Below are 22,555 nucleotides of genomic sequence, written 5' to 3' on the forward strand. Positions count from 1 at the left end.
GTGGGCCTGAGGCATTGTCCTCATGGTAGCTGACAGATAAGTCAGGGCTGTTTTGAGATGGGGACAGAATTCATTTCCTTCAAGGGACTTTGCCACAAAAAGGGGAGGAGGATTTTCTGTCCTGTGGCTCTCTGTGATCTTTGAGAGCAGAGCAGTAGAGTTAAAATTGGAGAAGCAAGATGCAGTTTCATGCAATGGTGTCAGACTTGACATCATATTACTTACGTAGAGAAACAAAAGGATAAATTATAACATTAGTGTAAATTTTTGCAATGTTGATCTCAAAATCATCGTTTTCTATTTATTTCAGTCAATTCCACACAAATAAATATGATTCATATTTAGATTTACTTGTTCTTGTCCTAAGACTCTAGAAAAGCATGTATCTATGTGTGTGCGTCAGGGGGGCTCTTTTGGTTAATGTCACTGAATTCTTAGGCAGAAGAGTAGCAATGAGCTATTTTCGGTTTCTAGGACCATCACAAGATGTAGTTCATGTGAAGAAGAACCTTTGATTTGTGTTTCTGTAGCTGCAGAGTCTCTTGTGGGGCCCAGTGAAAGAATCTGAATTCTTTGCATAATTTTCAAATATTTACTTAATTCCGAGGGAGAGGACCTTGCTGTTGTTGGTAAGTGCTGAGAGTTCAGTACCAAGTCCATGGATGTAAGGTGGGTTCTGAAGACCCCAGGAGAGTAGCCAGGCTGGTCGATGGGCTGCGATCTTTGTCTCTCATTCTCTGGGAAGCTGGATTGTGGCTTTACTAACATGCAGGTCATAGGAGAGTTTGATGATTAACTATCTCTAAAACTTCAAACTGCAGTTCACCAAATAGATTCTTATTATTCAAGTTTCCCCCTTCTCTCCCTTCTAGAAAATGAGCTAATTCTCTGTGGAGCAGACTCTCCCCACAGAGCTGCTGTTGGGGAATGTCACATGCTCACAGCAGGGCCGAGAGCAGCTCACTTTCGGATGCTCAGCGGAGATCCTAATGGTTTTTTTAAACATTGTTTGTATTACGGTGATTGTCTTATTATCTGTCCAATTTTCAGTTTGTTTTGTTTTTTCTGATGGCGATGGCTTTGTGCCTTCATGTCGGTCACTCAGAATCGAACTTTATTTCTTAGCAAGTGGTTGTGACTGAGTCACATGCAAGAGACTACCTAATACTGGGTTTTTAAAAATAAAAATAGTAATTTTTTTATCATGCACCTGTGTTTCTACTAGAGGGAAGGACTGGTTCATTTAAGAATAATTCTAAAGAAAGAAACTGTACAGTGCCTGAAGAAAGGTACTTTTTTCTGCCCCAGAAGGGAAAAATGACAGGCTGTATATCAGGAAAATATAATATAAAAATCTTGAAATCTGTGTTCTAATGATTATAATTAAAAAGCTTCTAACATATTAATCTTGGTAAAAGTATAAAGTAAAATGGAAAAGTATTTGCTTTTCCCCCAAAAGTAAAGATACTGTTAATATATTTTTTTTGGAGATTAGCCCTGAGCTAATGTCTGTCGCCAATCTTCTTTTTTTTTTTCCTCCCCAAAGCCCCAATACATAGTTGTACATCCCATTATAAGTCCTTCTAGTTCTTCTGTGTGGGCTGCTGCCACAGCACGGCTTGATGAGTGGCGTGTAGGTCTGTGCCCAGGATCCAAACCTGCAAACCCTGGCTGCCAAAGCAGAGCGTGTGAATTTAACCACTCAATCATGGGGCCAGCCCCTGTTAATATATTTTACAAAGTGAGATATATGTGGTCTATTAAACGTTGAAACTACAAAACTAATAAGATACTAAAAAGCCAGATAGTCTCCCGTTTGTTACAATCGTAGTATTAAAGGAAGTGTCTGGCAGCCACTTCCTTCTTAGGGCCCCCATGGGTCTTTGTACACACATTGCTCTGTCCTAATATTTGTAATAGTGCATTCTTATCAGAAGCTGCCCTGTAACCATCACGTCATGATTCAGCACCCCATCAGATGTCGGCTGCCCATTGGTGAGGTAGGAATAATTACGGCCCTCCGCAGGTTGCTGTAAGGACTTGGTTATTGACCTGTGGAAATCACCTGCTACAGGAAGGCACTCAGTAAATGACGGCTGGTCAGTTCCTCCTAGACAGTGCTAAGCGGTTAGAATATAATGTAATGAATGCAAAATTAAATACCTGGGCAAGGTTCACGGGGACAATTAAGAAGAAGGAGCCTCCAGCAGCACAAGGTTTGGGTCGTGCAGACATCCATTCTAGCACACTTGCGTATTTGTTTTTCTTATTAAGCTGAGCCCCTGGGGTCAGGAACTGTATCACATTATTCACCCCTGTATCCTGGGGACCTATCAGCATTATCTAGCCTGAGCCCAGGACGTAGCAGTAACTATCTGAGTAATGCTCTTTGAAATTATGGGGCCACTGATCCAAACGGGGTTAGCAGCAGTTTCTCTTTACAGAAGCCAGTCAGTTAACAATAGCATTGTGCTCAAATTAGACTTTCTTGTTTTGAATCTGGGCTAATTTACTGGTTCTCTGACTTGGGGCAAATTGTTTGGTCTTGCAAAGATTCCGTTTCCTTGTCTGCCAAGTTAGGATAATGATAATACCGACCTCGTGGAGTTGTGGTCAGGATACAATGTGTGCAGGATATAATTGGTGTACAGGACGTAGCCCAGCACAATAATTAGAGCTTGATAAATGTTCGTTATCATTATCAAAGCTGTAGTCTTCTGTCCATTCATTCATTCAGCAAATCTGTCAAGTACTATTAAGTTCACGGGGCTACTACTGCAAACCAGAACAACCGGATCCCTCCCCTCAGGGAGCTTACATGGGGATGGATGGGGGTTGTGTACAATAAATGAATAAGCAACAAAAAAGTGAATTTCCAACAGTGGTAATTGGCATGGGGAAAATAAAATGGGAATGAGAGAGAAAACGAGGAGGGAGGGCACGTTACTTTAGATGCAGTGGTCCTGGAAGACCTCTTGCAGGAAGTGACATTTCAGGAACCATTAAGGAAAGATTGGGGAAGGAGAATTCAGGCAGAGGAAATAGTAAGTGTAAAGGTCCCGATGGAGGACATTTCTCGAACAGAAAAGCTTGTGACTGGTGAGGTCAGAGGCAGGCAAACCATGATGCTAGGGAAGGATTTTGTACTGACTGCACAGAGACGCCACTGCGACATTGTAGAGAAGGGAGTGATGTAAACTGGATCGATATAGTATTTCAGAACAAGAGGAGGTTAGAGATTATCTGGTCTGATTCCTTATTTTACAGAGGAAGAAGTTAGTGGAAGTTCCCAGAATGCTTCTTGCTGCTCCCCCATTTCCTTGCCTTCGGCCACCTGAAAATGACCCTTCACAAGAAGATCTAAACTCCTCTCTCTGACCTATAAGGCATTTAATCCGGGCTCTGGCTTTCCTCTGGGCCTCTGAGACTCTTGCCATTTCTCTACCACAGCATGGGTTCAGCAGCCGGCAGTGGCCAGGAGCTGGGGTTCTGTGAGTTTGCATTCAGCTTCTAGGACTTACCCTCCACAGAACCTCCCCAAGCCTCCGTTTCCACATCTGACAAGTAATAAGATCACCCAGGGTTGTTGCGAGTGTTAAGTGGATTTGGTTATAAAGTAGCGTGGTGCCTGGTGTGTCAGCTGCACCACTGGGATTCTTGTCATTGTAAAGAGGCAGCCAGTTGTGCAAGGGGAAGCAACTTTGTAAGAAGACTGGCTTGAGTTCCGATTCTGGCTCCAACACTTACGTGCCCCATCACCTTGAGCAACCTAAGCAATTCCTCTGAACCTTGCTGACTTTATTTATAAATTAGGGGAAAATTCTCATTCCGGAGCATGATGCTGAGAATGAATGTCTGGAAGATAGGGCGATACGGTTCTGGCTCATAATCTTCATTGAATAAAGGCTATAATTATCCTTATAGTACTTATTGTAAAATAATAAACTGGATTTTCTGTTCCTCTAACTTGGATGAAAAAATTCACATTTACTTAATGAACATTTTTAGAATTCCTACTCTGATGAAAATAACACTCACTGAAAGCTGATTATGGTCTGAGCACGATTCTGAATGTTTTACTTAGTCCTGCACTAGGCGGCACTGGGGCATAGACATGTCATTTTCCCTCAGGTTCCAGCAGGAAGTAGCGAAGCCAGCGTGAAACCAGCTAGTCCTACCCCAGGGCTGAGGCTCTGAGCCACCTGCTGCGGGCCGGAGGTGTTGTAGTAACGGTGCATTAGGACCATGTGTGCAACCCCATTCTGTAAAACAGACAGTTATATCAGCATACTGGCCATTTTTAGGGTTTCTTACCAAACACCCTCTAACCACTAAAGTGGCAGGAGATAGTACTCACTCTACATTTAATCAACACATGAGTTCAACTTCCCTTGGTATGCTGCTTTTCAGACTTCTAAAAAGTAGTTCCTAAATATGTCTTTTTTTCCATGATAACTAGTAATGTTTAAACTTTTCCATAAGCGATTAAATCTATTTAGTTTTTAAGAGTAGTTGGTGAATTCAAACATTGTTATCAAATTTCAATCAACTAGAACTGGAATGGAGATGTTAAGTGGGATAATTATACTAAAAAAAATGCAAATTATATATTTTAAATGTTTTATGTGCCATGACAGTTGCCACTTGGGGCACCATGAAATGCTCAATTTAATAAGAAAAGGTCCACCTCTTCTTCGAGCATTGGTTCTTAACTGGGGGCAATTTTGACAACGTCTGGAGACATTTTGGTTATCACAACTGAGGGGGGGTGGGGGTGATGCTGCTAAACATCCTGTAATGCGCAGAACAACCCCCATGACAGAGTTATTCACTCAAAATGTTAATAGCACCAAGATCATGAAACCCTGCCTTGAAAGTATCTACAAAGTAATTAATGCTTTGTAAAAGGTCTGAAAAGAGTTACGTATGTATCCAGCAACATGTGAGCTCCAGAACAGTGCTTGCCCATGGTATGCCCACCCTCACCTTTTGTTGGCTGGACTGGACAGAAAAGAATAAAATACCCCCTCCGCACTTTCAGATGATTGTTGATTCACTTTGCTTCAGCACACCACCAGAAATGGCTTTTCTCCCCAAATTGTGGTCACTTGATTATGTTAATAGCAGCTCCACCATATGCTTGAACTTCTCTTTTGCTTATAAATCACCACCTTGTATGGGGAATTTTTGACTTCCTTTTAGTAACAAGAACAATGTAACATTTTCCCCGAAAGGGGAATCATCAGCATTACAAGTCACTTTTTCCTCTTGATCAAGGGCGAGAGTCAGGATTCACAGTGTCATAAACTAGAGGCAAAACATACTTTCTCTCCCCAAAGTTTAAATTTGAATATATATGCTTTTAAAAATTTTTTACGTTTGGTTGTTGGTGAGGATGCCCTCAAGTGTCTCCGTGGGGTGATGTCTTTTCCCCACTGAGAACCTCACCTTTAACCACAGTTTAAGGACAGGAGTAAAGGACTTCATGCTTTTCTAGGGCCTCCCTCACCCCAGGACAGCCCATCCAAGGCTTAGATCCAGGTAAATTTGGTTTTCTGGAAACTGTATGAAGAATATACCAATGGAAACTAGGACTTCTATAATCCTAAAATATATGTGCATGGGCTAAAGGAAACAGAGATGGTTCCATTGTATAATTCTATATTTTGCTCATTTTGTAATTATCCAGGTAAATTCTCAAGGAGAAATTAGTCCATTTGATGCAAGGAAAGATTTTTTGAAAGGTTTTGACTGCTCAAAATTAAGATTTGGGGAGACAGAAGTAACACATAACCTAAGAAAATTGCTCCCGACTTTGACCCTCCACTGCATTTTCTTTACACTTCTTTCCTTCATATTATTTGTGTATTCGTTTTACCACTTCATGCAGAATTGTCAAAATTATTCCATACAAATTACCTCTGTGCTTCTCAGTGTCTCTCTCTGTCTCTTTCTCTTTCTCGCTCTCTCTCACTTGAGCATCACGACTTGTACACAATACACACTTGAATGAATAAATTAATGTCACATCTATGTCCATATTTTAATATTTTAATGGACAGAAGGAATAGTACAATAAATATCCCTTGATTTATCTTTTATATCATCGGTTGCCTTTTTCTTTCTTCTTTTTCTTGTTTTTCCTTTTGCTGTTTTTGACCGAGCTAAACGAGTTCATAACCAATTCAAAAACCACCCAACCCAAGGTCAAAACCGATCAGTCAAAACTGTGTGCCAGACTTATCACAGTTCACAGCAGGGCCCACGTGCACTGTTTTCTAGCCTATGTGATACAGTTATCCTCTTCCACATCCACTCTCACTAATCCCCAATTGGAGAGATGGCAAAGGAAGCAGTGGCTCGGTGTGGGGAGGAACCACAGAGCAGAGCAAAGTTGACTGGCTGGCAGGAGACTGTCCACCCTGGTCTTGTTGGTGGAAGGCCCCAGACCAGCTGCCTGCACAGCGCAGTGCACTGTGATGGGCCACTCCGTGGCAGGAAGAAAATATGAGTATTTGGATTTCTAGTTATTTTTTTCACCCTTTAAAAATTTCTACTTTGTTTATATTTTATAATATATACAGAAGTATAAGACTTTGTGTGTATAATTTGTTTTCAGAAATCCTATATTGGACCTGTGCCCAAGTGACCAGTATCATCTAAAAAGAGCCCAGAGTCCATTGCTGCCTGGGGCTCAGAGATCTGCAGCCGGGTTTTGCAGGCCGCCTGTACCCTCTACTCTGCTATCTGTCCTTTCTTTGAAATGACACCGATATCACTGTTTAACATGACTTTTGTGCCCAGTGTGTTGGGCACCATGGCATGCCTGATAAGCCCTTCCTTTGGGCACCATGGCCATGTTGCCTACAATTTGTCTTCAGTGATGTTTGGAGGTTGCCTTTCTTTCTATTTTTTTCCTCTCCTTGATGCTTCTATGTCGTTCTTTGACTTACTTTTATTTCTTTCATAGTGGACACACAAACAGTTTTGAAGAGCATGAAATCCTTTCGAAAAGGTTTTTTTAATCACTTGTGTATACTTCTAAAATGATATATCAAATATTGACTGCTTTTGCCAAGCTAGAAGCGCCACCCTCTTAGCAGGCTGCAAACGTTCTTCTTAGCGCCTTGTGGTTATTTCATAATTCCTCTGAAACTCTCTCCCCCCCCCGGGGGCCTAGTCAATGTTTCATATCAATTAAGCTGCTAAGAACAAGAGGCTTAGAATGCCTCACAATCTTGAAAACAGGCCCTTTGTTAGAGAAAACAATGAAAAGGAAGAAATTAGACCTTCTCTGATGAAATATGGTTAAAATCCTCCTTTAAATAGAAAAATTTATAATAGGCAACCAGAGATTTCCATATCAAGTTATGAGTTGAGCCACAAAATACCATCCCCACCAAAATAAATGCTAGTTTGATTTCTAGAAAATTCACTGCCTGAGTAAAAGTTTTCTTCAAGGAATCCTCAACTATATTATAAAGTATGCTCAAGGTAGTAATCACAAGTGCGTAAGTACGTATGTGGCGTATAGCCTGTGTTGTTTGAGGAGGGCAGGAATTTACCTGAATTGACCATCCATTTGGTTGAGGTGGGGCAGAATGTGTCAGTTGAAAATGTTGATTGAATTTTCAAAAGTACGCTCATTTCTGGCCGTGACACAAACATTTGAGTTAGGAAGAGTTATCTTTATTAGGTATGTGCAATTATTATGAGCATCCTCACACAGGGCTGACTAAAGTGGACAACTGAAGCCACTAATGAGAAAAGTCAGACAAGCTTGTGAAGGCACTTCAAGTGCTAGGATGAATCATGCCAATTTGTATCACCAGAGTCCAATGTCCCAGGCTTGTTGCCAACCTACCTCTTCAATTTGCATATTAGAAGCATGGTGCTAAAAGAGATAAATATCCTGGTAGAGGATCTCCTTTTATATCTCTTAAAACACGTCTCCTTTAGGCTAAGTTAAATTCATTTTGGAATTTAAATTTGCAAATGATAAGGTTTGGATGAACGAAAAGCTGCTTCTCTTCTGCCATCCATACTCTCTTTACTGAGAAGCCTGGGTCGCAGCGATGGACATCTGTGCGTTCCTCCAACAAGTCTTTGAGACAATAGTTGCTAATGTTCCCAGGATGAGGACATCGCTCCCACCTGCTCGTGGTTTTAGGCTAGTGTTCAGTATTTTAGGATTCTCATTATCCCATCCGTCCTTCCATCCATCCATTTGTTTGTCTGTCTGTGCATCCATCTGTCCATCCATCAGCCCATCCCTCCCTCCATTCAACAAATACTTTTTGAGCATCGACTAGGTTCCAGATACTGTGTTAGGTCCTGGGGGGCCTCAGTAGTATAACAAGACGGATAAAGTTCTTACCCTCCTACAACCTGCCTGCCCCCATTACTCATCACAGGCACACACAACTTATATTACAGATACAACTGGAAGGGATTCTTGTTACTCCTAAAATTGGTTCTCTGTGCAGGAACCCGAGCCCTGTATCTTCCCTGAACGGCAGCCTCCTTCTCGCTAACTTTCTAACTGCGCCTTTTCCCGCTTAGTTCTCAGTTCTTCCCAGGACCAGGCCCTGCCTTATGCTGCTCTGTTCGGCTGTACAACCTTCCCACTCATGTCAGCCCTTTTCTTTGGGGTCCTGATCCATCCATGTGCCCTAGTGACTGCCTTATGTCCCCCATTTCACCCATCATGGGTAGGAGCAGAAGGGTGAATTCCGTGAGCCTGAGTTGTGCAGTATTTTCAATCACTTCATTGTGATGTCCTTTCGTGGGAGTGCAGCGCCCTTGGGGGACTGCGCTCCCTGGAACAAAGGTGTTTGGAACCATCCAAATTTCACATGAGTGGAGTGAGTATGATACAAATTTACAGATATGTTCCGACGGAGGATGTGGCTAAAATGTTTCTCCTGAGCTTCCAGGCTTCTACCCGGGAATGACTTAAATACGAGGGAGACTCTGACTCCCTGTTTACTGCTCTGAGTCGACTCTCACCGGGCTGAAATTAGCTCTTAAGTCACTGGGTTTTACGCTGCTGCTGTGCGCTGGTCCCTTGTGACCGCACCGCTAGACTCGCTCTTATACCTGCTGATTAACCGACTATCCGCCAGGTCACACTGCCATGGAACACCTTCAAATCTCAGGGAGTTCGTCAGCTCTCTAAGTCACTCCCTCCATCCTAGATTTTATGCCTAAACTCTTCTATTTCCTTTTGTACAATCGGAGTTGAGTCACCCCAAATGGATGAACACCTCTCTGGGGTTAACCTGTGCCTCTCAGGACTCTGACTGTGTGACAAGCCCAGGCGAGCCCCGGATTAATTCCCTGGCAGGAGACTTTCCGTACGTGCAGTCAGGATCGATTTTCCACCTCACGCCAGATATTTCACACCTCACGCTTTATCCTGCCACCATTTGGAAGTTAGGAAAACAGAATGAGCACCATAGTTCCCCCACCTCTCCTTTTGACTTATTTTCAGGATGTTTTGCTAATTGTACACTTCCTTGGGTTAAGGTGCAGAGCTCCAGAACACAAGCTTCGTCCGGAGAAATTCTTTGGTCCTCGCCCGAATCACCCCTTCTGGCACTGTACTGCTTTCAACGGGACCATGTCTTGTTTTCCCTGCTATGTAGTAAGGGACAAAAGTCACCATCGTTGTTTTTAAATATCATTTGCCCCAGTGCCCAGCACAGAGGGGCACCGGTTAGGGAGCCCATTCTCCTCACTCCTCTAGAGTCATCTGAGCTGATAAAAAGTGGACTCACGATGTTACTGACAGATACATAAGGAAAGAAGCATGCTTTTGGGTATGGAAGAAGCCACTAGAATTTTTCTTGGTTGAAGTAAAATTAATTTACAGAAGATAACAGTTAACCCCTGTTGAGAGTTTTATTACAGGCTAGAATAACTATTCTAAGAGGTCTGTATGTATTAACTCATTTAATTCTTGAGACAGCCTTCTGGGCAGGTACTATTATCATCATATTCACAGATGAGGAGGCTGAGGCACAGAGAAATGAACTTGCCCCAGGCCACATCTTGTCGAGTGTTGTCTGGCATGCAGCCTGGCCTCCAGAACCTGAACAAGGCTGTGGGATGTTTTCTTTTCTCACTTATTGAAGTTTTAGTGCAACAGCTACTGACCTTTAATCCCTTAAGCCTCACTTTCAGCTATTAAAATTCTCAAAAGTATGGAAGAATCCCTCACCATCTTTTCTTTTGTAGATAGATATTAATGGTTAATATTAAACATTTGAGAAAAGCAAATAGGGTGTTGAGGATTTAAAAAGTCAGACAAAACTCATTGTTCTGCAGCTACCAGGAATAAAACACAGGGCGGCTTTTCATTTCATAGTCGTTTTTGTAATTACTTTGCTGCCGTCTAGTGAACCAAATGAAAATTTTAAAATATTTTGCTGCCATCTAGTGACCCAAATGAAAATAACATGCAAACACGATTTTGCCTTCTTATTTGTGCTCAAAGTCTCTTAAGCGTTACCTTGGGAGTAGTTTAAAAAGAAAAGTCATTCAGTTTTCATATATTATCTGAAAATCTTACAAATATGACATTTACAGTTATCATTCTTCTTTTATTCACCTCTTCTCATTCTTCCTCTGCTAAAATAATATATTTTGCTCCCATCCAGAATTACTCTTTAATATCAAACAAGAAGGCATTAGAAGAGAAACTAAAATCTAATTAATTTTTTTAAGGGTGGTCTCTGATGTGGTTTTCTATCATATGCATTTCTTTCAGAACAATTTTACTTGTGCCAATTCTTATTTGAATAATCGACATACTAGTTTTTCATGTTAGAGCTTGTTTATAGTTGATCAATTTCACCCATTTTTATTTAATTATATAATTGATTACAGTTAGACACTGAAATCTGCAGCTTTACGTGTTCTATGTAGAATACTTCCCATTCATCTACATAAATATTCACTGATTGCACATAAAGAATTTCAATTCGGTGGTCCTGAATTTTTACCTTTTCATAAATATGTTGCATCTCCCCATTAAAAGGGTCGAGCTTGTAATATATTTGCTCTCTCAAAACCTAACAGTGCCCTGTGTTCAGTAAATTCATGTTGGTGATGCCCCATTCGTAGACTTTAAAGATATAATCATCTGAATATTATGACACACTTAATTCAAATTAGCTTCTGCCCTGTGTTTAAATTTTAAAATATCTTCAATGATATAACCTGAAGAACAAAAGTGGGCAGATGCTGAAACATTTTCACCCCACAGCTCCTGGCCACATCCTCTCTGTAGGCTGTGTATGCCCGAAACGCATGGTCAGGAAAATGATCCCCTCACTGAATAAGGGCACAAGTGTGGTTTCAATATGCTAATGGACATTTATAATAACTTTATGTGCAGGAAGAAGTTGGGAGGAAGTTTTAAATTGGGTGATAACTGTGAGCATTGGCAATGGCTTGGATTGGGGGAAAATATCTTCTCCTGGAAAACTACCACCTGAAGCTAAGGAGATCATTTTCCAAGGAGATCTGAACTAAATAAGAGGAGCTAAAACCAGTATTAGTCTTAATCACATAGAGTAATGCATTGTTGAAAAAGATGAGAATGTCCTGGGTTCACCTATGTTCATGACATCACTCATTCACCAAGTATTTATTGAGCACTTACTAAGTGCCAGGCACCAGTCCTAGGCAATAAGGGGAATGTCAGTGGACAAGACTCATACCCGGGCCCTTACAGACATCGCACTCTAGGGAGAGACAGCCTCCCTTGATTGGACATCTTCCCTTAAAACAGTCCCGGCCTTGTTCAGCCAGTGTCCTGGAATGAGCGCCATTGCAGCTGGCGTGAGGTTATGTGTTCCTCCCCCACAGAGAGTGTATGTTGGGTACATTTTCCGTGCTCTGAGCATTCCGGAGTGAGCACCCTGAGCCTCAGCTGGTGTATTACCACTAATTGACGAACGCTCCAGGCCTCTAATAACAAGGGATTTAATTAGCACATCCAGTTTGCACTGACCAACCTGGTTTTACTTCACCCAAGTGGTAATCTATTAAATAACCACAGCCTGCTAGGACCCCATCACGTGGCCACTTCCGGTGTGGCAGGACTCTCCTGACCTGACGCCGTTTCCATTCCTTTGAGGAGTGACATTGCTGCTGCCGTTCTCTCTAAAGGAAGTTAACTTATTCGCCAGTGAAGAAAGACACATCACAGCCGATAACTGCAAAATGGACTTTATGTCTAAAGATAGCGAATGTTTTGAAGCCTTAACATATGGAGTTTTGCAGTGTTAGGCCAGTGTCATCCTGATGCACGTTTAAAAAAATAAGAACTTAAAAGCTGCAGTCTAACTTGATTCCGTGACCCTAAGTAGCAATCATGGTACCGATATGGATCCCAGAATCCTGAATCAACTTTAAGGCCTCTGAAAACTAGTCCCCGCTCTCAAATATAGGGCCACACAGTCCTTGTCTTGCGTGCAGGTTCCTCAGAAGGCCCTTGCTAGTTGCCTTAGCCTCTGGTGAGGAACGTGGCACCCCATCAAACTCAGAGCCTGAGTCCATTATTGCCACCCTTCAGTCATAAAAACAAACTTGCAAAGTTTGCCATTGTTAGTTTTACTCCATTTTTGTCATTTATAACCCCCTTTTTGTTTTTTTCATTAAAAAACCCAACACTCCCGCCGGCCTGGTGGTGTAGTGGTTAAGTTCGTGCACTCTGCTTTGGTGGCCCAGGGTTCACCACTTCGGATCCCGGGTGCGGACCTATGCACCACTCATCAAGCCATGCTGTGGCAGGAGTCCCACATAAAATGCAGGAAGATAGGCGCAGATGTTAGCTCAGCGACAATCTTCCTCAAGCAGAAAGAGGAGGATTGGCCAAAGATGTCCGCTCAAGGCCAATCTTCCTCACACACAGAAAAAAACAAAAAAATAAAACCCAACACTCAACTTTTTGCATTCATGTCTTTATTAGTTTTGATGATCAGTACAGCTGGTTTTATTTCAAGGACAGTCATTCACTCCTGTGTGTTCTAGGAATCATTAATTCCACCCTCAAATTGGAAAGATATCAGAGGCAGTTTTTATTGTAATAAGCATGCAAAGATAAAAGTAGTAAAATTAAAAATAAATGGCCCTCCTTCAGGTAAAGAAAAATATTAGGATAAAGTCAATCATCTTTATGAAGAAGAAATTCAAATACTGGGTCAATTTTTTTTAAACTCCTAGTCAAGTGTGTTTTTCTTTCATTGATAATCCAAACCAGGTAATCTTGACAGTAGCTAAAATTTTAATAAATGATGGACCTCTTGTTGGTTTTATTTAAGGGTGAAACCATCTCAAAGCTTGGTGTCCACAGTCATCTGAATGTCTGGCTTACGTTTAATAGCTACGTGATCTTCCTACATCGCTACTCCTATGTATAGAATTACTCGTTATTTCTTTAAGATGGACAACTCATCATATGAAAAGAGTAAAGCCAAAGTTCTGTGAAATTTAAGATGGCAGACAAATGGTGCCCAGGAGTCATTTTTCTGTATCTTTACTCTTCCATCTCTGTTTCTTCTTCTTAGAAACCTTACTAGAAATGCTACTTTTATAGGAAAGATGATTATTACAAAGGCCAAATGCTTTCATATGAGATCTTGTCCAACGTAACTGTGGCTTCTTGGTGACGGCATCTCACATTCGTTGCTGAGTGTGGAGAACTGAGATACGCCTGGAGGAAGGAACACTGGCCGGGGACAAGAGCCAAGCTCTCCAACGGCAGGTTCCTTTCCTGAAGAGGGCGGGCCCCAGGGCTCATTTGAAGGAGGCCCTCACCACCCTGCCCTTGAGGGGCTGTGGAGGGCGCCAGTTCCTCACCAGGGGCACCGGGGGCTCGTTCTCGGCGCTGGAGAAGAGGCTACGCAGCTTGGCCACCTGCAAGGGACAACAGAAGACAATGACGTTCAGACCAAGTGGACACATTATGGGTGAGACAAAGCGTTAGAGATCGCTGGCTTTTTAAATAGGCCAAGCAAACCACAAAACCTGTCTCCAGTGTTCATTCCAGAGTTACTCAGTTACTCAGTTCCTAAACAACAGAAACCTTCTCTTTATTAGTAAAAATGCCTTTCTTCCTTTTATACAGGATTACCGTACCCTCTGGTCAAAATCTTTGCCTCCAGAATTCTGACACAATTATTTTAATTTGAGGGGTCAGTATGACTTATACACTTTATGTAGGAGGGGATGACAATATCGGCACAAATAATAAACTGAATTAGCCTTCATTGTATAAGTTCATGGAGTCATTTGTTTTTTTTAAAGAGCAGAAAGAAATTAGAGGCATGCTACATTTTAAATTTTAAGAACTGACTTTTTTCTTAAGACAGAATTTAGGGAATTCTCATCAGTAACGCTATATTTCTAAGTTAAAATGTTTTTTAGCTTTTCTCCTTAAGAAAAGTCCATTCCTCTTTCAAAATATTTATGCTAGTGAACCTGACTGTTAAATCTGGTCTTTTGGTAAAAATGAGCATATATACTTGAGTCCAGCACTGGCGGAGATTTGAAAGCTGCCGTCTTAAGTAACAGAGACGAACTGGTGAACTGATTTCATCATCAGAGCAGATATTCACCATCTAGGGGGTGAGTCACTTGTGTTGTCCGCTTGCTTTCATTTGTCTTTCTCCATGTCCCTACCCACATATTTTCGCCCAGCCTTCCCTTGAAAGTCTCTTTAACAAATGTTGCAAGGACATTCTTTAGACGAACCCCAAGGAGGCCTGAGCTGTGAGGTCAAGAAGTATTAGAAGCAGGCAGACCGGAGCTGGAATCTCAGATCCTGCACTTGGCTGTGTGATCATGTGCAAATTACTTACCCTTTCTGAGCCTCAACTTACTTATCTATAAAACTGGAGAAACAGGACACACCTCACAAGGATGTCAAATCCCTTGATTAGAACGCTTCTCCCCAGGCCCATGTTTTCCACCCCGTCTCCTAACCAGTGCTGGGTGTTTGGAGGTCCTCCAAATGAACAAAGACTAACTCATAGTAATCTAAACCTTTAAGTGTTTCTAGAGCACAAACTCAGTCATTGATAGCATCACAACCACCTTAAAATGATTCACATTTATCTCGGTACCCTTTGGAAGTCAAGTTTTAGAAAGGGGAACAGGCTGGCTGTAATTAACCAGGGCAAACTATGAACTCTCTGGTCGCATTGCTGTAGGGTCAGCATCCACGCAACAGCCATAGATTTTCAGTGTAGCATCTGTATCTTCTGCAGCCAGCCAGCGATGTGAGCCTGCCTCGTTGCAGGGCTGGGTGGCTGCACGTACCTGGTCAGAGCTCACAGTGATGGGCTCCTTGAGCAGCAGCCACACGATGCACTCCTCGCACGGCGGCGTGGTGAAGGAGCCGCGGTAGGTCCAGTAGTCACGGCAGGTGGGGAAGAGGCAGGACGGGTCGAAGTTCGTGAAGGGTGCCTCCTTGCCCTGGAGAGAGGGGGCCAGGTGGGGAGCGGTCACATGCACGCCGCCCACCCGGGGTCCCACCTCTGTGAGAGAGGACTTCCAATGCCAGAGAAAACAGAACTTTAGAGCGAGGGGCATGCCTTTCAGAAATAAAGGGCGGGGGGGCGGGGGAAGCTGGTTTGCATGTTACGACTTTGGCACAGTCACTGTAATATTTTATTCCTTATTAACTGTCGGTAGAACTACAATTCTATCACTTCTCAAGAAAAGGAGAAACTCATATCTACACTGTAAGAGAAATATTTCATGTAAGTTAATGCTCTGGTCCTTGACGATAAAAAACAGGCTCGCATTTTTATTGAATATTATACTGAATACTTAACTTTCTCTGGTGGTACAACTTAATAGCATTTACTTAGAACAGTCCCAAAGACAATTAAAATGAGTCTATTAACTAGAAGAGTCTACCGTTAAGATTTAAAATAAATAGATGCCAACCAGGAGCGAAGGGGCAACACCAGGATCCAAACATTTAGTACGTCTGCAAGTGTGTGCGCGTCTGTGTGTGTTGGAGGGGTGACCACTTCTCTCTCATCCACTTTATTAAGAAAGTCAGATAATTATCTGACAAGCTGACTGTGAGGATTATACAAACTGACGTGTGTGAAATTGCTCTAAAGACTAAAAACCATACACATATACATATAAATGTGATAGCATTTGTTTTTCTATGTATGCTTAGCATAGTCATCGCGCTTAGTAACAGGTTTTAGGTGAAAGAAATACACTGGAAAATGTAAAAAGAAAAAACTGACATACCCTGCTTTATGCTCTAGGAGGGAAAATACTTTTTTGTTTACCTTTGTCTTAATTTTGTCCAGAGCATCAAGGAAAAGCTGGAACTCGCCTTTCTCACGTCCTATCTGTAAGAAAACAGAAAACCAATAATTCTATTTTCCCCTTCTCCATAATTTAGGATTGTCTCAAAAACTGATTTTGATCCATCCATCTGAAACTAGCGTTTATAAATCTACCAGAATATCTTGTAGGAAGCAAAAACCTAAGTTTATTTCCCCCTCCAAGATTTTAAAGTATGTATTTTCTGAACTAAACTTGGACTCCAGGCCTCTGAAGTACAAAACCAAAAAATTACATGTTGATTTACTTCTGTGTTCTTGACCTCGCCTGCAAGGCCATTTACCTTTTTCAAAAATAGAATTAGCTAAGATGGATTCAATGTATCTAAAACTAAACTCGCTGTCTTTACGCTCAGACCCACTCCACTTTCTGTTGTGTTCAAGCACTGAAAATGACCCAGTGAATTCAGAACATAAAACAGATTACGTCATTCAAAAAGAAAGAAGCTAGATTTTCACCTCTGGTTTAAAATCTAGATTATGTTACCACTAAATTCATGTGTTAATGACACTAAGTCCTCTTTAAACCAAGGCTGGCTCAACTACAAACACATTCCATGTGCTATCTCAGCCTGGGATCATGTGAGTGGTGGCCACCCTAAGCCGAGGGACGTCCAGCCAGCGACTTGGCATCACAGTGGTTCCCAGCATTGGCTTTTCTGGTTTCCATAAGCTCCTTTTCCACTGCCCTGCACACACACACTCACACTCACTCATATGTACATCTTACACCTTGAGAAAATTTAGAAGTGCTAGGGGTAGTGCATTTTTAAGGAAGAGTAAAACATTGGAGCTGAGCTTGGCAGAAATATCTTGAGTAGTTGAATGAACACTGAAATTCGTTCCTCTCTCCCTTTTAAATAAAAGGAGGGAGTGAAACTCATGCTATCTAAGCAGGGATAAGGAATTAAATTTTGAAAGAGAAAATATGGTCATTTCTTTACCTTACCTTCAGAAAAACGCCAACCACAGCTATCCCGTCAGGCTGCTTCAGGGCTCCTCCGTAAGTGTTGTACTTTGGGTTCCAGTGAACCAGGTGAAGCTGAAACCACAGAATACAGGTCATGAGTTCAAGTCCCAGAATAAGGAAATAAGTATAGAATTATTCACCATAAACCCATTAATTGCACAGTCTATGGTCAATGACCACTCTCGTGAAGTTGACAGAATTCTAAATATTGACATGCAACATCTTGGTGACGTTTTTTAACAGTTTAAATAAAAAAAAGTATAAAATTATGTTACTAGATTTAGCACTTTGTAATAAGCAGTCATTGAAAATTGAACTTTTGTTCAACCAATTCAAAATATTGCTTGTAGTTTTGTATAACATTACCTCTTCTGCTGACTAAATCAAACAGTGAAACACAGACCTGTAAACAGGAATCTGCTGACATCCTGAAGTCACAGTTAATTGGGAGATAGGAGAGAAAAAAGAAGGGGAAAAATTCTTGGGTGTTTTCATATCTACCTCCCTTTCAGCAGCCAGTGCTCCAGAAGCCGGAGGTAACCTTATCTTACTTTAGAACAAGACGCAAGTTAAATCAGTCAAATTTCCCATACTGAGTTACGTGGAGAATACAACAGTTCACAGCAGTTAAAAAAATATTTTATTCAAGATCAAAAGTGTGAGCTAATCCCATGTGTAAAGGGCACACTGCCAGCCTTGCCCACGTTTGTAAGAAATATGCTAAACTTTCCCCATCTGCAGGGGAAGACGTCTAGAGGGCGTTCTCCATAATTAATTTAGCCTGTCCCTGGCTTTCTATATGGGCTGTGGAGAAACGGAATGATCACAGTGAAGTGCTTTGGGTCTCCTGGAGTTTGGTTTAACCAATGTTTAAGCTGCCCCATGATTCTGTCCACAAGTGCCTTCAAGGGTCCTGTGGCGGCTCCTGCGTTGACCAGAGCCTGCCCTTGGAAAAGAGGGGGCAGTAAAAATGGAACGATCCTAGCCTCCAGGTCATCTGTCACTCCCATAGGCTCGGCTTTATAAAGAGAACAGGCAGGAGGTTTGTCTTATTTCCTTATAATTTGATGCTTTGACCTGAGCTACAAATCATTCTTTTCTTGATGGAGTTAACTGAGACAGAGAATAGTATTTGCTTATATTAAATTGTGTGTGTATCCATATCTACATCTATCTAGTATCTCTCTATCTAGGTGTGTGTGTATAAATACATACGTATTTATAATCACACAGACACACGTATATGTATGGACACTCCTCATTAAGAGACAAGCACATGAGCATTATCCAGAATTACTAAATGCTATTTTTAAAGCTCCACGTTCTCATAAAAGAGGCAGCTTAGGGCGCTGGACAAGAGGATGAACTCTGAGGCCAGTCTGCATAAGATAGAGCTGTGTGACTTTGTTATGTAACTTTGCTGTGCCACAATCTACTCATCTGTAACCTATCTCATAGCGTTGCTGAGAGGAGGAAATAAGTTCATTCTTGTGAGCACTTAATACGTGTTAGCCATCCTCATCTTTTCTGTTCCATTTAGGACCCTGGCCTTTTCCTTGTATTGAGCTGCTATCTAGTTTCTTACTACAACCTTAACAGTCTTCATGCATGACACTAACTCCCCTACACTCTCTTAACTTTCTAGCCTGGGATGTTTGGCAGCTTCAGCTTATGCTAAAACCACTACAGCTCTTTGCACAACTACAGGCTGGAAGCAAAAGCAGCTGATGCTGTCTTGTCGTTATTTTTCAGTTTTCTGTTTTCCCTGTGTAAGACTCAGAATGGATTAGGGCGGTTCCTCCTACCTCCGCTGCGTACTTGACTCCATCCACCGTGTGCTCAGAGCCGTGATCGTCCGAGGAGCCCCAGTGGAGATGGAACTGGCGAAGCCGGTAGGGTGCAGTGAGGGGACCCCCTCTCAGCACTGTGATGCAGAGATGCCAGGTCAACAGCAAACTCACACCTCTTTACAGAGCCCTACTTTCAACAGGTGCCCTTACACCCAAGGTTGATGGGCAAAGGTGCAGTCTGCCGGGCAAATGGTGCCATTCTCAAGCATGTCAGTCTCCTCCTCACAAAATACAGTCTCAGGATATATCAAAATAGATGACTTCTCTTTTCCGTCTTTCTTATTTTGCCTGCTCATTTCATTATTTTTAAAACGTCAACTTACCATTTATGAAAATAAAATTAAAACAACAGGTGGGCCGTAAGGATGTAGACAACCAAAGAATGGGTCAGTCATGTGGTGCAAGGGGAAGAACGTGACAGTTGACAGCCAGACAGAACTAGGTTCCAATCCTGGCCCCACCCCTCCCTAGTTGTGTGACCTCAGGCAAGTTGCTAAACTTCTCTGAACCAGTTTTTGCATCCCTATGAAGGTGATAATAATACCAACCTTTCAGAGCTGCTGTGAGGATTAAATGAGATTAAGGATTTGGAGTGTTTATCACAGTACCCAGCACAGCAATCACAGAGCAAATGTGAATTCTTGCTCCATGTCTTGCCTCCAACTACACTTTTCTCCAAGACTAACAGCAAGAGCCTTCATCCACATCTAATTGAAATTGTGTCTATTCAAATGAGATGAAATGGAAAACTCAGAATTTTCCCCGGGAGTCAATCAGTGTGGACAGCTAGACTAGATCATTCTTGATAGCATTAATTTAAGCTTCTTGTCCAAACACCTCAACCCATCACTTAATGTGGTTTCAGTTCATTCCGCCTGGGAGAAGTGATGTGGGGGTTCAACTATTTTCTAAAGGGTCTTGGAAACTATGCAGAAACCCTAAAATCAAGACGTAGCAGTATAAGCTGGATCAAAGGGGAGCTATTGGAGAAAGGACTGATCAACTATAGGTGCTGAAATGGCACAGTGAGGGCCACAGGTTTAAAACAGTAGAGCTGGGCTGGTACGAGCTCGGTCATGAGGAATGCGTGGTCTAGTTCACTGCATTCTTCCTGCCCAACCACCAGGAACTGTTATTATCTGGACACATGAGTCTAATTTATTAGGATAAACCATACGAAACTGGCAATCTGCAACCACTGTTGCTTGCAAAAAATGGCATTTTCATGTGATCCAGCCTAATAGGTACTGTTTAACCTTCAAAATGGAACTTGATTTAAATGCAGGAGGGAGAAAAAAGTTAACAGATAACAATATGAGATTATTGTTTAAGAAAATACAAATTTCTATGATATTCCCTACTTGGAACCTCCTAGTAGCTAAGAATTAGGCCTCTGTTACTCTTTACTACAACATCATTGAAAATATTCATTTATGTACATCAATAAGGAGAATTTTAACTTTTTAACAAATGTGGCTATAAGAAAAATGTATTATTGTACCTCAAGGACAAAAATATTAAAGGCAGATTCTTTCTTACCTCACTTAACAGTGAAATAAAGCATTTCTAATTAGCCTTCTTTTGTTTCCCTGATTTATTTAATGGTATAGATGAAATAAAGAGGTTTTTTTAAACATGATTTTTCATTTTCACACAAGAACAAATCCCTCCTCAAGAAGAAACCCTCACCAGCAGGATTAACCGGATGACCCCTGGAAGCACTGAAGGCAAGTCTTTTTCACTCATATAATTGGCCCTATTCTCACCCCTCGATTGGCCCCCACACACAACAGGGGAGGAAGTGCCGACTTTGTTTCTCTGCTATGTTCCTTGCTTTGTAGAATGGAATCTCTGCCCCACTTGGGAATGGGAGCCTTGCTCTCCAGACTGCGGTCAAGAAGCACAAGAACCCTCAGGTGTAGGCCAGCACTTCCCTACCAAGCTCCCTCTCAGGAATACATTGCCAATGTTTAGCTTGAGCATGGGGCCGTTCAGCAGCAGCAAAGTGACCAAGGTTAGAGAGCGAGATGTTCTTCTTCAATACAAAATATAATTCTGCACGCCTAGAGCAAAGTCAACTGTCATCTCCGTTTTCAGAGATGAAGTATCCTGTCTTCCCACTAATTCTGCTGCTGTGTCCTAAATCACACTTTGCCAATTTAGATGCTGAAAATGTCCACGTGCCTCGACCTGAGCGGCATACTTACTTGACCTATCATAAGTATCATCAAACACAACCCTGCAGGTCCTCCCGTTGTTCAGGATGGTCTTGGCAGAGCCCGGGTCATAAGACGCTGTCCATGCCTTCAGAGAAGGGTCATGATTGATGTCTTTAGTATGCAGTTCGATTGGCGACTGGTTGTCTCCCTTGGCAATCGGGTAAAATTCATGCCAGTGGTCAGGACCTAGGAAATCAAGTTGGGGGTCTTCATTTATTTGGTGGCACCATCCAAGCCCTCTTTCTAATTGACAAAACTAGCAAAATATACAGAAGCTAGAGAGCGGTTATGAAGAGGTCTTGGATTTCAGGTTGGGCAATACAAGGCTCAGTGTTTAAGACCCGTTCCTAGTTTTGTGAACGGTGTACCCGGGGACTGTATTTAACTCAGTGTCTTCCCTTTCTTGCTCTACAAGACAGGCTCAAAGGCTTACTTCTGAAATGGACTTCATCACACGTTTTACCAATGCCATGTTCTATCGTACAGCTGGAATAAAATAACACTGGCCCCGTGTGGCTTCCACAGCACACCCGTATTCCTTTCCCACGGGTTAGGCAGAAGCGCAGGCAGACCCGGGCTGCTTAGACCTGTAACACCAGGCTCAGAGAGGTTAAGCGCCTGCCCAGCATGAGGGAGCAAGCAACCATCCGAACCGGACCTCAGGCGGTCTGACGTCTCAGTCAGAGGCAGTGTGATCTGGGACAAGTTAATGAGCCTCTCTGTGCTTCAGTTTCCTCCAATGCAAGTAATGACAGCTCCGACCCAGGGAGAACGGAATGAGATAGAGATAAAGGGTCAGCAGCGTCTGGCACTTGGGAAGCGCTCTGGAAAGGTTAGTTCCACGCACTCCGCGCCCGCGTTTCCCCAGGCCCTCCCTGGAGCTGCCCGCTTCTGAGCAAGGCCAGGGCGCCCCCGCCTGCGCTCACCGTTGTGGTCGGCGTAGCCCCACTCCTTGGCCATGGTCTTCTTGGTGCGCACTGGACGGCGGCGGCTCCTCGTCCCGGGAGTCGTGCAGCGTCCCCGCTAGCCCGCGCCTTTTATATAGGTCCCCCCCAAGCTGCTTGGCCTTATTAGGTCAGCGAGGGTGGGGCGGGGGGCTCAACTGGATTGGGGTGGTATTTTGGAGGCGGGGTG

The 22,555-nt window shown here is 42.5% G+C and overlaps 2 protein-coding genes across 2 annotated transcripts in view; one reads left to right on the top strand and one right to left on the bottom strand.

The window, feature by feature from the left end:
• Positions 1-22,555, top strand: part of CA1 (carbonic anhydrase 1) — a 104,612-nt gene that overhangs the window by 1,732 nt on the left and 80,325 nt on the right. The gene's annotated exons all lie outside the window — the stretch shown is intronic.
• On the bottom strand, positions 13,807-22,381 carry CA3 (carbonic anhydrase 3). The gene is given in 7 exon segments (NM_001163954.1): positions 13,807-13,926; positions 15,331-15,486; positions 16,326-16,388; positions 17,332-17,424; positions 19,158-19,276; positions 21,410-21,607; positions 22,348-22,381. Coding segments are annotated over 7 exon segments (783 nt in total).

This window comes from Equus caballus, chromosome 9 (genome assembly GCF_041296265.1).
Source record: "Equus caballus isolate H_3958 breed thoroughbred chromosome 9, TB-T2T, whole genome shotgun sequence".
Taxonomy (NCBI): Eukaryota; Metazoa; Chordata; class Mammalia; order Perissodactyla; family Equidae; genus Equus; species Equus caballus.